Below are 16,280 nucleotides of genomic sequence, written 5' to 3'. Positions count from 1 at the left end.
GATTAGAAATTTTAATCGCTTGACAGCACTAATATATATATATATATATATTTCTTCATCAGTTTAGGCCAATATATATTCTTCTATATATTTCTGGTAAAAAAAAAATTGTATATATAATAAGCGTATATTGATTGGTTTGCACAAAAGTTCTAGCGTCTACAAAATAGGGGATAGATTTATAGCATTTTTATTATAAATTTTTTCTTTTACTAGTAATGGTGGCGATTTGCGATTTTTATCATGACTGCGACTTTATGGCAGACAAATCAGACACTTTTGACACATTTTTGGGACCATTGTAATTTTTACAGGGGAATGCCTTGTTTACAAAGGCATCCCCCTGTTCTGCCTTTGCCGATCGCTATCGCGGGCCGCCTCGGAACACTGATTTCCCCACACCCGCGAGTGCACTCACACTGGGCAGCAAATTTAAAGGGACATACAGGTACACCCATTTGTCTGCCTGTGTCATTGTGTAGACGTAAATGTGCGTGCGCTGGTCGCTAATCGGTTAATACCCTGCCATAAAGGATATTAACTGCTTGTCGACCAGCCGCCGCAGTTTTACAGCGGCAAGTCGGCTCGGCTGCGCAAAATCACGTAATATTACGTGATTTTGCATTTCAGCCACTAGGGGCGCGCGCGTGACCGGCTGGCACGATAACCGCCTACTCGCCACCTGCTCGCCCCCTGGTGCCACGCGCGTGACTGGCGGGCGCGATCAACGCCGGGCACCCGCGATCGCTCGTTACAGAGCGTGAACCGGGAGCTGTGTGTGAAAAAAAAACACAGCTCCCGGTCCTGTCAGGGGGAGAAATGACTGTTCGTCTGTTCATACAATGTATGAACAGCGATCTGTAATTTCCCCTAGTCAGTCCCACCCCTTCAGTTAGAACACAATGAGGGAACATAATTAACCCCTTGATCGCCCCCTAGTGTTAACCCCTTCCCTGCCACTGACATTTTTACAGTAATCAATGCATTTTTATAGCACTGATCGCTATAAAAATGCCAATGGTCCCAAAAATGTGTTAAAAGTGTCCGAAGTGTCTGCCATAATGTCGCAGTACCGATAAAAATTGCTGATCGCCGCCATTACTAGTAAAAAAATAAATATTAACAACAACATATTTTTTTATTTTTTGGGGGGATATTTATTATAGCAAAAAGTAAAAAATATTGATTTTTTTTTTAAATTGTCGCTCTATTTTTGTTTATAGCGCAAAAAAAAAAGCAGAGGTGATCAAATACCACCAAAAGAAAGCTCTATTTGTGGGAAAAAAAGGACGCCAATTTTGTTTGGGAGCCACGTCGCACGACCGCGCAATTGTCAATTAAAGCGACGCAGTGCCGAATCGCAAAAAGTGGCCCGGTCATTGACCAGCAAAATGGTCCGGGGCTGAAGTGAGGGATATTAATATGGCGATCCTGCCATGAAGGATATTAATATAGCGATCCTGCCATGAAGGATATTAATATGGCGATCCTGCCATGAAGGATATTAATATGGCGATCCTGCCATGAAGGATATTAATATGGTGATCCTGCCATGAAGGATATTAATATAGCGATCCTGCCATGAAGGATATTAATATGGCGATCCTGCCATGAAGGATATTAATATGGCGATCCTGCCATGAAGGATATTAATATGGCGATCCTGCCATGAAGGATATTAATATGGCGATCCTGCCATGAAAGATATTAATATAGCGATCCTGCCATGAAGGATATTAATATGGCGATCCAGCCATGAAGGATATTAATATGGCGATCCTGCCATGAAGGATATTAATATGGCGATCCTGCCATGAAGGATATTAATATGGCGATCCTGCCATGAAGGATATTAATATGGCGATACAGCCATAAAGGATATTAATATGGCGATCCTGCCATGAAGGATATTAATATGGCGATCCTGCCATGAAGGATATTAATATGGCGATCCTGCCATGAAGGATATTAATATGGCGGTCCTGCCATGAAGGATATTAATATGGCGATCCTGCCATGAAGGATATTAATATAGCGATCCTGCCATGAAGGATATTAATATGGCGATCCAGCCATGAAGGACCTTGTTTAAACAATTTCTTTAACAAGGTGGTAACTCTCTGTCCCTGTCTGCCAGGTGAGCTCCTGCGTCACACAGACCTCTAATGAAGTAGACAAGCTGCCGTTTCAACACGTTATGTGAATAGAAAACTGGGAAAAACTAGGAAAACTGTTCTGAGAAATGGATCACTTCTAAACATGAAGGCCTAGATTCACGTAGGGCGGCGTAAGTGTGGGCGGGCGTAGCGTATCATATTTACGCTACGCCGCCGCAACTTAAAGAGGCAAGTGGTGTATTCACAAAGCACTTGCGTCCTAAGTTACGGCGGCGTAGCGTAAATGTGCCAGGGAAGCGCGCCTAATTCAAATTGTGAAGAGGTGGGCGTGTTTATGCTAATGAATCGTGACCCGACGTGATTGACGTTTTGAACGAACGGCGCATGTCCGTGGACGTGTCCCAGTGCGCATGCGTCGGATAGAATGCCTAAGATACGTCGAACACTGCCTACGACGTGAACGTAACTTACGCACAGCCCTATTCGCGTACGACTTACGCAAACGACGTAAAAAGATACGCTTGTTCCGACGTCCATACTTTGCATGGGCTGCGCCACCCAGAGACATGCTTTATCTTTACGCCGGTGTATGTCTTACGTAAACGGTGTAACTAAATGCGACGGGCGTACGTACATTTGTGAATCGGCGTATCTAGCTCATTTGCATATTTGACGCGGAAATCAACGGAAGCGCCACCTAGCGGCCATCGTAAATATGCACCCAAGATACGACGGCGTAGGAGACTTACGCCGCTCGTATCTTGGCAGAATGTATGCGTAACTGATTCTATGAATCAGGCGCATACATACGACGGTGCTCATTCGGACTTACGACGGCGTATCTGGAGATACGCCGTCGTAAGTCTCTCTGAATCTGGGCCGAAGTGTCTGCAAAGAGGCTGCATGAGAGCAACAGCAGTGAAATTCCCCAGAGCATTTTAAATACAATAATTTATTCTACATAGTGTTTTAGCGAACTAAATGTTCTTGGTGTTAAAGAGGAACTGCAGTCTGCTCACATAATTTGTAATAAAAACATCTCTGCCAAAAAAAGGAAAAAAAATTATCTAAAAAAGGAAAATAACGCATCGAATAACTGGTAAGCTGACATTTTTTTTTCTTTTTGGGTTTAAATCTGAACATTATTTCATCTTTCCATCTATTAAATCTTCTGCCCTTATTGTTTTAAAGGGGTTGTAAAGGATTTTTTTTTCCCTAAATAGTTTCCTTTACCTTAGTGCAGTCCTCCTTCACTTACCTCATCCTTCCATTTTGCTTTTAAATGTCCTTATTTCTTCTGAGAAATCCTCACTTCCTGCTCTTCTGTCTGTAACTCCACACAGTAATGCGAGGCTTTCTTCCTAGTGTGGAGAAAGCCTCTTGAGGCGGGAGGGGGCGAGCAGGAGTGTCAGGATGCCCACCAACACACAGCACCTTTCTCTATCTGCAAAGTAGATCGACCCCACGGCTGGGCTTAAAGGGCCACGTACAGGTACGTGGATGTACCCAGCCGTGCCATTCTGCCGACGTAACTCGGCGTGAAGGGGTCTTTAAGTGGTTAATAATAACTTCAGCTCCAGAAGATTTACCCTCCTTTTTTGCGATATGGCACTGCGTTACTTTAACTGACAATTGCGCAGTCTGCAGTTTTTATTGTTTGAGCTATAAACAAAAAAAGCAGCAGAAAAATAATTAAAGAAAAATAATTAAAGAAAAATTTCAATATCTATGCCATAATTTGCAGACTATGGGATAGATCCACAAAGAAAGTACGCTGGCGTATCTATTGATACGCCGGTGTAATTTCAAAATTCCCACATCGTATCTTTGCTTTGAATCCTCAAAACAATATACAACGGCATCTGGGTTAAATCCGACAGGCGTACATCTTCGTACGCCTTCAGATCTTAGATGCAATTTTTCGACGTCCGCTAGGTGGCGTTCCCGTCGTAATCCGCGTCGAGTATGCAAATTAGCTATTTCCGACGATCCACGAACGTACGAGCGGCCGTCGCATTTTTTTACGTTGTTTCCGTTCGGCTTTTTCCGGCATATAGTTAAAGCTGCTATCTGGTGGCGTACTCAATGTTAAGTATGGCCGCCGTTCCCTCGTATAATTTTGAAAATGTTACGTCGTTTGCGTAAGTCGTCCGTGAATGGGGCTGGACGCCATTTACGTACACGTCGAAAACAATGACGTCCTTGCGACCTCAATTGGAGCAATGCACCCTGGGAGTTTTGACGGATGGGGCATGCGCAGTTCGTTCGACGCGGGGACGCGCTTCATTTAAATGAAACACGCCCCCTACCCGCCCAATTTGAATTCCACGCACTTACGCCGCGAGAGATACACTACGCCGCCATAACTTACGGCGCGAATTCGTTGAGGATTCAAACCAAGTCAAAGTAAGTTACAGCGGCGTAGCGTATCTGACATCTGCGCTGGGCGCAGCGTATGTATGTGGATCCGGTCCGTATAACGTCTGCAAACAAATCAATATACACTTATTGGGATTTTTTTTTTACCAAAGACAAAAGCAATGTAGCAGAATACGTTTTGGCCAAAATTTATGAAGAAATTCGATTTTTTTTTTATATATATATATATATACATTTATAGCAGAAAGTAGAAAATAAATAAATAATAAAAAAAAATATTTTTTTTATTATTATTATTTTTATTTTGGCCCTTTTTTTGTTTATATCGCAAAAAATAAAAAAACACAACTGTGATCAAATGCCACTGAAAGAAAGCTCTAATTGTGTGAAAAAAAAAATATATGAATTTAATTTGTGTACAGCATTGCATGACCCCACAATCGCCAGTGCTGAATTGCAAAAAAAAAAAAATGGCTTGTTAATTAATGGGTTAAAACCTTCCGGAGCTCAGGTGGTTAAATCAAGGGAAATAAAACATTTTTTTTTGTTTTCTGCAAGAGGGGTCAGTGGAGTCCTCCTTTAATTTATAGACAGAGTTGCCAACTGCCCATGGTTCCCAGTGTTCCTGGGTGCACCTGCCGTAATGTGCATGCAATGGTCTCGATGTGATGAGCCCTATGAATGGTAGTGTGTGTGGGAAGATGTCCTCATTGTCTGTGTGTGTTGGGCACTGCAGTCTGAAAGCACGGTACAGATGGGGAGGAGAGGAGCAGGCGGAGTCAGGGATCGCTGCAGCTGATCACATATACACACACACACACACACATACACCAACACTATCTCCATTCTCCCTAACACACACTCACCACAATCACCATGATCCTTCCACCTCCCCCCGGAAGAAAAAAAGACTGGAGCTAATTCTCCCTGAGCTGGGTCCCTTCATGCCATCCACCTCACCACCACCCCCTTCTCTCCCCTTGTCAGACCCTCTAAAGGATCTCCTGCAAAGAGTAGAAGGATAGAGGCAGACCCTGCGAGCTCTGAGGATCATTAGTGTCTTTTGTTCACAACATCCCAGGCAAAGCTATAGGAAGAGTAGGCTGCTTGGAGAAAGCAATCCTGATGTTGCAACCTCAAATCCTTCCAAGCAAAAGACAGTTCTGCTCTGCTGAGCCTCTCTTTTTAATGGGAGGGGGGACTATGCTTCTGTGAGACGGCAAGCCTGGACCTTCGCTCGAACCCATGTGCATTTGCTCAGTGATACTTTCAATGAGAGCCATCCTGAAACACTTCCACCTGAACAGACGGGAGCGACATTCGCTGTCACTCTTGTAACCAGATTGCTATATTTTTCTATTCCCTTTTTTTTTTTTCGTTTTTTTTTTCGTTCTGCATGCTAACTTAAAAGCAACGTGAAAGCTACCGGAGATGCTGTGCTGCAGAACCCAAGCCAAAGGGATAGGGATCTGGGGATGAGATAATGAGATCATTTGTATTGTGTTTAAGAAGCTATTGACAATCAGTTTCGTAACCTGCTTTGACCAGTTCACACAACCTCTCAATGGATTCTGACGGATAATCAGGTTTGTAGCTTGGCGCAGGAGAATAATACTTTGCCAGATATAGGTACCAAGGCTGTGGAAGACAACCAAAAGAAAAGAGACGACGAAAGGCCAGAATAAGAAACTAACATTGATTTGCACAACCACTGAATCTGGCTGTTGTTGCTTTTTATCATATTATGTCTGCACTCCGAAGGAAATTTGGGGACGACTATCAGGTAGTGACCACTTCCTCCAGTGGATCTGGATTTAATCAAGCTGCCCCCAAAAAGAAAAGGCAAAGGTTTGTGGAGAAGAACGGCAGGTGCAACGTCCAGCATGGGAACCTGGGAAGCGAGACGAGCAGATACCTCTCTGACCTCTTCACCACCTTGGTGGACCTTAAATGGCGCTGGAACCTATTCATTTTCATCTTGACCTATACCGTCGCCTGGCTTTTCATGGCATCCATGTGGTGGGTCATTGCCTACATGAGAGGGGATCTTAACAGAGTACATGACGAAAACTACACACCTTGCGTAGCCAACGTCTACAACTTTCCATCTGCCTTTCTCTTCTTCATCGAGACCGAGGCCACCATCGGGTATGGATTCAGGTACATCACAGACAAGTGCCCTGAAGGAATTATTCTCTTCCTTTTCCAGTCCATCCTTGGTTCCATCGTCGATGCCTTTTTAATAGGCTGCATGTTTATTAAGATGTCCCAACCCAAAAAGAGAGCAGAGACTCTCATGTTCAGTGAACATGCCGTCATCTCCATGAGGGATGGCAAGCTCACCCTGATGTTCAGAGTGGGCAACCTCCGAAACAGCCATATGGTCTCCGCTCAAATTCGCTGCAAATTGCTTAAAGTAAGTATACACAACTTCATATATTTTTTTTTGAATCTTGTAGCTTTAAACCTTGTGGCACTATGTGGTTCAACATGTTCGAAAAAAAAAAAAAAGAAGAAAAACACACCACTGTCGTAGCACATAGCAATGTTCTCCATGTCCAATTTAGCTTGGAGGTTACATGACTTCATTAGGTTGATTGAAGGGTTATTTTGGAAACTGCTAAGGATGTTAAATCAATACATATAAGAGAAGAACACGAGAAATATGAAAATAATTTGAAAGCATCTAACAAAAGAGGCTAACTTTTTGATATATAAAAAAAAAAACATACATACGCACACAAAAAGTCAGAGGAAATTTAAAAATATCATTGCTGAAAAAAAATCACAGCTTGCTTAAAAGAGTTTTTACACTTTCCACTAAATCTACATGTGAAATGTGGTGACCTAGAAAAAGCTTTTCAAAGGTATTAACCATGAATGTATTTGTGCAGGTTCTAAAAGCATAATTTAACATCTATTTTGTTGCAATAAAATATAGTGTATGGCCTAGGACGATTGTGAAGATAGAGTTGGCCGTAGAGTACACAGCATCAACTAGCATTGCATCTTAAAGGGTGATCTGGCATCAGGAAATCCATGACACCCAACGGGCCGTCGTTTGGAGGGACTCTCTCTTTTAGAACCAAGTTCCTCTTTCTTCCTCAGTTGTCCCTCTTTTTGGACAGATAGACCTCTATAATAAAGGCATTACTTAATTACCAAAGTGTTACGCTAAACTTTTCACAAGGACCTTTTTATTATCACAAAGTCAGTATAAGGGGAACATAGTGATGAAAAAACTTGTGTGGGTTTAGCCATTCATTTTTGGTCTTATTCATTCTTTATGATCTATGGGCCAGATTCACAAAAGAGATACGACGGCGTATCTCCTGATACACCGTCGTATCTCCTGATACGCCGTCGTATCTCTGAGATACGATTGTCGTATCTATGCGCCTGATTCATAGAATCAGGTTACGCATAGATAGCCCTAAGATCCGACAGGTGTAAGTGACTTACACCGTCGGATCTTAGGCTGCAATTCTAGGTCGGCCGCTAGGTGGCGATTCCATTGCGGTCGGCGTAGAATATGCAAATGACTAGTCACGCCGATTCACGAACGTCCGCTTCCGTAGAGATACGTCACATAAAACTAAGCATGCCCTCTAGGTGGTCTAACCAATGTTAAGTATGGCCGTGGTTCCCGCGTCAAATTTTTAAATTTCACGTCGTTTGCGTAAGTCGTCCGTGAATGGCGCTGGACGCCATTTACGTTAACGTCGAAACCAATGACGTCCTTGCGACGTCATTTAGCGCAATGCACATCGGGAAATTTTAGGGACGGAGCATGCGCAGTACGTTCGGCGTGGGAACGCGCCTAATTTAAATGGTCCCCGCCCCATTTGAATTAGGCGGGCTTGCGCCTGGCAGATTTACGCTACGCCGCCGCAAGTTTACAGGTAAGTGCTTTGTGAATCAGGCACTTACGCTGTAAACTTGCGGCGGTGTAACGTAAATGGGATACGTTACGCCGCCGCAGCGTAGCCCATTTCTACGTGAATCTGGCCCACCATAACTGGGGACATGGCAGGTGTGTGTCCTTTGCCTACATTCCCTCTTTTCCATCTCAGAAAGTTGGAAATGATGAGAAGGGTTAGTAGACATGTGCACACTAAAATGATTCATTTCGGAATTTAGTTTTCGTCTGAAAAATAAATGTATTTAGTTATTCCCGAAATGTGTTTTTTTTATTTATTTTGTTTCGTTAAACAATGCATTCGTCCGAAAATCCAAATTAATTAAAGGGGTTGTAAAGGTACAATTTTTTTCCCTAAATAGCTTCCTTTACCTTAGTGCAGTTCTCCTTCACTTAGGCCCCTTTCAGACTGGGGCGGGAGCTGCGGTGGCGGTATAACGCCGCTAAAAATAGTGGCGCTATACCGCCGGAATTGCCGCGGGTATCAGCCGCTAGCGGTGCGGTATTAACCCCCGCTAGCGGCCGATAAAGAGTTAATATCGCCCGCAATGCGCCTCTATAGAGGCGCATTGCGGGCGGTATTGCCGCGGTTCCCATTGTTTTCAATGGGAAGGAGCGGTGAAGGAGCGGTATACATGCCGCTCCTCTCACCGCTCCAAAGATGCTGCTGACAGGAGATTTTTTTGTCTCCCGCCAGCGCATCGCCTCAGTGTGAAAGCCCTTCGGCTTTCACATTGAGGTAGCTGGGCAGGAGTTTTTCAGGCGGGATAGCAGCGCTATTTTTAGCGCTTTACCGCCTGAAAAACTCCTCAATGTGAAAGGGGCCTTACTTCAACCTTCCATTTTGCTTTTAAATGTCCTTATTTCTTCTGATAAATCCTCACTTCCTGTTCTTCTGTCTGTAACTCCACACAGTAATGCAAGGCTTTCTCCCTGGTGTGGAGTGTCGTGCTCGCCCCCTCCCTTGGACTACAGGAGAGTCAGGGCGCTCTCTACGTTGCAGATAGAGAAAGGAGCTGTGTGTTAGTCGGCGTCCTGACTCTCCTGTAGTCCAAGGGAGGGGGAGAGCACCACACTCCACACCAGGGAGAAAGCCTTGCATTACTGTGTGGAGTTAGAGACAGACGAAAAGGAAGTGAGGATTTCTCAGAAGAAATAAGGACATTTAAAAGCAAAATGGAAGGATGAGGTAAGTGAAGGAGGACTGCACTAAGGTAAAGGAAGCTATTTAGGAAAAAAAATTGGACCTTTACAACCCCTTTAAGGTCTTATCTGTCATTGAAGGCTTATGGTGTCCGTCGAATGTTCTAAGAAGGTTCGACGAAGCAGCTAAACTATACGACGCCGCAATTGTATATTTCTGGTCGAATGCTCCACCCACAAGCTATAGTAGCATTCTAATGTTGTATGACTAGTAATAATTATATTTATTAATTATTATTACTAGTCAACGAACATTAAAATTCTTCTATAGCCTATGGGCGGAGAATTTGACCATAAATGTCCGTTTGTGGCGATCGTATGTTTTTAGCTGCTTCGTCAAATCTTCATGTCTCTATAAAGTCGAATCTTGTCTCTCTATGTCAAATAATCTTGGACTAATAGAGTTAGGTTAGGCACATTCGATCGCAGGTTCGATAGACACAGATCGCTATTGTCACCGTCATGTTGAATCTTCTATCTATATGGAACTGTTGTCGCAAAAAAATGTTTATGTTGGATCTTTCGAATTTCGGATTCTGCACATTCGTTATCATTTGTTAAAACGAATGCGAAAATCCCCGAAATTCGGACAAAAATGCATTCAGATAAAAACGAATGCACATGTCTAATGGTTAGACCGCTCAAAGCCCAGCTCTCACGTATATGTGTGCACCAATATGCTGCAAAGGTCCCTCTTTGAAGGAACAAACTCTAGGCTGGAGAACACATGGGCATAATTTGTAAAGCTGAAACTTGCAATAGGTAACCCTTACCTAGTACTAGAGACTCATGACCAAAGTACAAAAAGCCAGCCATAGAACATCATCTTGTCCACAATTTCAATGGCTTTCACGCACCATTGCTACTAGTTTCTTGTTATATTTATTGGAAGAGGAGTCGTGGGTACATACAAAATACTTGTGGCCTAGACATTTTAATGGGTAATTGAGAAACGCAAACCCATACATGTTTCTATTGTAGGTGGTCAGCTACAAAAAATAATCTCTTCAATAACCACATAATGAACTGTGGCAAGGTTTTTTTCCAGAATACCACTAAGACCAGGATTTCTCAACCAGGGTTCCATGGAAACCTAGGATTTCTCCAAAGGTTGCTAGGAGTTTGTTGAGCAATGAGCAATTTTTGCCTCTCAGTTCCCACTAACACCATTGATCTTTTTAGGCATCTGTAAGGATGTAATTTTTCCCAATGATCACTAGTGTAAAGTCTAGTACACAAGATCAATAAAAACAACAAAAAATACCACATTCTAAGAGATCATACGATAATGAAAAAATGATTGCTAGTACACAACTTTCGAGAGCCGATCCGGACAGTTCGTCTGAAATTACCGGAAGAGACAAACATGAAAAAAAAATTAGTACGATACCAGATCGTACAATTTTTGTTTACACAGTACAGTTTTTGCCTGAAAATACAATACAAATACAATGCAATACATTACATCATTGCAATTTTTATTGTCTTACGAGAATTTTTCTTAACTTAAAGTGGTTGTAAACCCCACCTATAATAAGGCTTACCTGTAGGTATAAAGAATATCTCTTAACCTGTACGGTTTAGGAGATATTCCCCCACAATGCGCCGCTGATTGCAGCGGTGCATGCGCAGCAGGGATCCTCGGCTAAAGGACCGGCAGCCGCCGGACCTTGCCGAATTGAAGTCTCCCGCGTGAATGTGGGAGACTTCAAAAAATCGCAGGTTTACAACCGCTTTAAGTAACGTCCAATAATCTCATTGTGTGTGTACCAGTCTAAAGGAGCATTCTTCCCACCAACCATCACACTAATGTATCATGAGTTGCAGATATAATAATTTTAGCAAGGATTCCCTTGGAAATCAAAGGTTCCCTTGTGTTGAGAAAGGCGGACATAGACACTACAAATGTTGTCCAATTCACCTAAAATCACAGACTTTACAATCCTGTTGGTCATAGAGATGTACACTTTAGAGCCGGTTCACACTGGGGCGACTCGTCAGGCGGCTCAGCCGCCTGATGAGTCGCGTCCCATTCTGTGCAATAGAACCGTTCTAATAGGAGCGACGCATGTCGCTCCGACTTAGACAAAGGTTCTTGTAAGACTTTGGGGGCTGCTCGAGGTGATTTGCATTGACTTCTATACAGAAGTAATTTTGCTAATCGCCTCTGAAGTCGTCTTCAGGACGACTTGCAGAGTCGCCCCCGAAGTCGTGCCACCGCAGTGTGAACCGGCTCTTAACCAGAAGAGAAAATGTTGCAGAACTGGCCATTTCCCACTCCACTAGTAGGCTCCATGTGCAAGTAATGTTGCATTCTTGGAAAGCAGGGTGAATATAAATCAATGATTTTAAAAACAAAAAATTTTTTTTATATATACATACATCTGATTTTTTGGATTTAAATAGATTTTTTTGATTATTATCAAATTTATTTTAATAAAATGCTTTTGAAGTAAAAATCTAAAGATAGTTTTCTATTTAAGATACATTAATAATTTTGTTTATTCAGCATGACATGGAGCTTAGTTATGTAGCATGAGGCTGTATATTCTGCAATATTATAATTTTCTGGTAAACCCATTCAATAAATCCAGGCTCTACAAGCTGAGATAACATGCACTGCATTAATGCATTCACACGATTTCACAGTAACCATGAGACAAAACAAAGCTCAGGAATATTCCTTTATCCCATTGTTTTGCAAATATATGTACACTACAAACTGTATGATTGAATCACTGTTTTACTAACCTGACAGCTTATTATTCTAAATAGGGAATCTTCATTTTGTTTGCAAATATTAATGATTCCAACTACCAGCAAGAATAAGTCCTTACATTTAAAGAGCACCTGTCATTTCAGATCCATTATGACAGCGCCTATTAGCGGCATCCACTCACCTGCTGCCACCTCATCCCTCACCTTGTTTTGTCACTGCCACATCACCAGCGGTCCCAGTAAAGTGAATGGCACTGTCGGTGAGTCAACAGCGGGTCAGAGGAGGAGCCGCTGCGGGACAGAGAGGACAGATGCTCTTTAAAAAATATGATTTAAATCAAACCTTTTTACTAGAGATTTAAATCATAATTAAATCAAATTAAGCCTGTTGTAAAGCCATATACATTTTGTGATTTACTTTCTTAGTATACATAGAATTCTGATCAAACCCAAGAAAAAGTAATAGCACTGTTTCAACAACATGGCATCTCACAATTTTTTTGTGACTTTGGAATTGAGCACATTTTTCCAGCCCGCTAAGTCTTTCTAATACCAATAAGCAGATTTGAGTAGCTCAAAGTTTATGGGCATATATGCAGAGATTTCTTTCGTTCAGCCCGTGGGCTGAATGGAAGAAAGAAAACATATTCCTCCATCCATGGTAAAAAGTGAGAATGGATGAATCCCTCCTATCGGGTTTTTGTCAGAATATCCAAACTGATCCATCTGATTAGATGCCGGCAATGTTCAGCCTACAACTTTCCACCTGGTTTCTTTGACAAAAGTGGATTAAACAGTCAACTGTTGTTCAGCCAGGTGGTGCCAACAGGGGCACCTACGGCTCCAGTTTCTGTGAATTCAGCATATAGCGACCAAAGTTTGAACCAAGTATGTGAACCTTTGAAGTGATTGTAAAGGCAGACGTTTTTTATTTATCTTAATGCATTTTATGCATTAAGATAAAAAGCCTTCTGTGTGCAGAAGCCACCCTCAGCCTCTTAATACTTACCTGGGCCCCGTCTCTCTCTCTCTCTCCTGATTTGCTGAGACACAGTAGTGGCACCATTGGCTCTCGCTACTGTCAATCAAAGTCAGTTAGCCAATCAGGAGGGAGAGGGGGTGGGGCAGTGGTGAGGCTCCATGTCTGAGTGGATACACAGAGCTGCTGCTCGGCTCGGGTGACCCCATAGCAAGCTGCTTATTGCGGGGGCACTGGACAGGAGGGACGGGCCAGGAGAGCCGAAGAGGGGTCAGAGAAGAGGAGGAACTGGGCTGCTCTGTGCAAAACCACTGCACAGAGCAGGTAAGTATAACATATTTATCAGGGCCGATCCTAGGGTCACAGACGCCTGGGTGCAGAAATATTTCTGGCGCCCCCCACATGGGTGTGGTCATCTTACCAACTCTCCCCTTTACAAATGTTTCTATGGAAACACAGTGGCAGCAGCGGTGACCGGCGGAGAGAGCCACCTCTGGACATGGAAAAGGAGAGAAGTAGGCAGGGGAGCACTCTGGCGCTTCAGTGCCCCCACCTCTGTGGCGCCTGGGTGCACTGCACCCCACACACCTGCCTAGGATCAGCCCTGATATTTTTTATTTTTATAGAAAAAAAAACTGAGACTGTACAATTACTTTGAACTCCATATTTTCAGTGGTATTCCCAAGCTTTTTTGGAGATATTTAAATATCCATACTTACATAGGTATGTGCCATGAGTCCTTTATCCATTTTTATTTTTATTTTTAGTGACAGGCGCCCTTTAAGTGATTAGGCTTCCATTTTTTTCCAAATACATCCATACATAACGTGTTACATAATTCATTTTGTGCGTATTTCAGCCTTTTTTTGCAGATGGTTTACTTTGGTGCCGTCATGGTAACAAACTGTGGATTTACTGACTTCTCAGGGGTTAACCTTTACTAGTTATTAAAGGCCTTACTTGACTTTCGTTGCCTTTTAAATCCGTCTGTAAATACTTAGCTGGATGCTCATTTAGCAACTCATCCATCACTGTTATAGATCAACACATTTATTTGTTCATATAACTTTCTAGCTTAATGATCACCTGGAGGAGTCTACTTGTTTGTTGACTGTATTTTGCTTGGTCAGGTTCCAACGCTATCGATTTGTGGTGCTATCCCTGTCATTTATCCTCCCTGCAGTCTATTCTGATCAGTGCACTGGCTTAGTCTATCCTTAACGACAAAATGGAAATTCAAACTAGATTTTTTTTTTTTTTATTTACTTTACAAGTCTTCGGAAAAATAATGCAACATGGCAAGTTTTTTCATTTGTACTGCTACTTTTTTTAAAGGCTTTTTTTTGTAAATTGGCCCTAGTAAAAGAAAAATCTGGATAATTGAAAGATGTCCAACATAATAAATTTTGGTGCTTATGCCATTCAACAATTCAAATGGAACTGCTGCTGAAACACAAGCCAACGTGTATCAACACTGCAATATATAATAAGCCCTTATGTCTCAGATCTGAATGTAGCACTACCCCCGGAGGAGCTGCTGGATTGTTTTGGGTGGTGTGTTACCTCTCGGCTCCTCCGAAATTCCTAGGGGTGATGCATGTGTAGTACATCTAGTAGAAGTAAAAGGAATGTCCAGACAGGTGCTCTTTGCTGTGCTCTTTATTACCCAGTCAGGTAAAAACAGTAAACTTGTGGCGAGGAAAGTAAAGCTGACGAAGATAGGAGAATAGCAGATTTAGGCGTAATGATAGGAAACAGTCCTGCTCCCAAACGTAACACTTCTTAGCACCACTCCCGCCGCAATGGGTTTATCGTACCCGGACAGGTCTCTCTCACTGACCTGGCAGCCGGAGTATCACTCAGACAATTGTAGGAATAAGTCTCTGCCACAGACCATCCTTGGTGAACTGAGCTCTGTCATTTCAAAGCCACTGTATCTAATTTTTAGGGACTCATTAAAGACAGGAATAGTACCACTGGATTGGCGCAGGGCCAATGTGGTGCCCATATTTAAAAAGGGAACAAAGTCTTTACCAAGTAACTATAGACCTGTTAGTTTAACTTCTATAGTTGGGAAGATACTGGAACGTTTAATAAAAGACCACATGGATGAGTTCTTGCTGGAAAAAAACTATTTAAGCAGCAGACAACATGGATTCATGAAAGACAGAAGTTGTCAGACAAACCTGATTTCCTTTTATGAAGAGGTAAGTAAAACCCTGGACAGAGGCGTGGCTGTGGACGTGATATATTTGGATTTTACAAAAGCGTTCGATACAGTTCCGCACACAGCTCATGTGTAAGGTAAGGTCTACAGGATTGGATATATCAGTTTGTAAATGGATAGAAAACTGGCTGAAAGCCAGAATTCAGAGAGTCGTGGTTAATGATTCTTACTCTGAATGGTCCAATGTTATCAGTGGTGTACCCCAAGGTTCAGTGCTGGGACCCTTACTTTTTAATATATTTATAAATGATATTGGGTCTGAGATCAAAAGTAACATTTCTGTCTTTGCAGATGACACCAAGCTATGCAGTGGAATAACGTCCTTACAGGATGTCTCCAATTTACAAGCCGACCTCAATGCTCTGTCTGATTGGGCGACTAAGTGGCAGATGAGGTTTAATGTAGATAAATGTAAAGTTATGCACTTGGGGGCTAAGAATATGCATGCATCATACATACTAGGGGGGGTACAACTGGGGGGGTCTGTAGTGGAGAAGGATCTGGGGGTTTTAGTTGATCATAAGCTCAATAATGGCATGCAATGCCAAGCTGCGGTTTCCAAAGCGAGCAAAGTCCTTTCTTGTATTAAGAGAGGTATGGACTCCAGAGACAGAGATATAATTTTGCCCCTGTACAAATCATTAGTAAGACCTCATCTGGAATATGCAGTTCAGTTTTGGGCACCAGTTCTCAAAAAGGATATTGGAGAACTGGAGAAAGTGCAGAGAAGAGCAACCA

At 42.5% G+C, this 16,280-nt stretch overlaps 1 protein-coding gene across 1 annotated transcript in view; it reads left to right on the top strand.

The window, feature by feature from the left end:
• Positions 1-5,312: 5,312 nt before the first annotated feature.
• KCNJ3 (potassium inwardly rectifying channel subfamily J member 3) overlaps positions 5,313-16,280 on the top strand; it is a 252,825-nt gene continuing 241,857 nt past the window's right edge. The window contains exon 1 of the mRNA XM_040357943.1: positions 5,313-6,912. Coding sequence (XP_040213877.1) covers positions 6,241-6,912 — 672 coding nt within the window. The 5' untranslated portion in view covers positions 5,313-6,240. The remainder of the gene's footprint in view (positions 6,913-16,280) is intronic.

This window comes from Rana temporaria, chromosome 6 (assembly GCF_905171775.1).
Source record: "Rana temporaria chromosome 6, aRanTem1.1, whole genome shotgun sequence".
Classification (NCBI taxonomy): domain Eukaryota; kingdom Metazoa; phylum Chordata; class Amphibia; order Anura; family Ranidae; genus Rana; species Rana temporaria.
The sequence above is the reverse complement of the archived record's forward strand: the minus strand, read 5'-3'. Positions and strand labels throughout refer to the sequence as shown.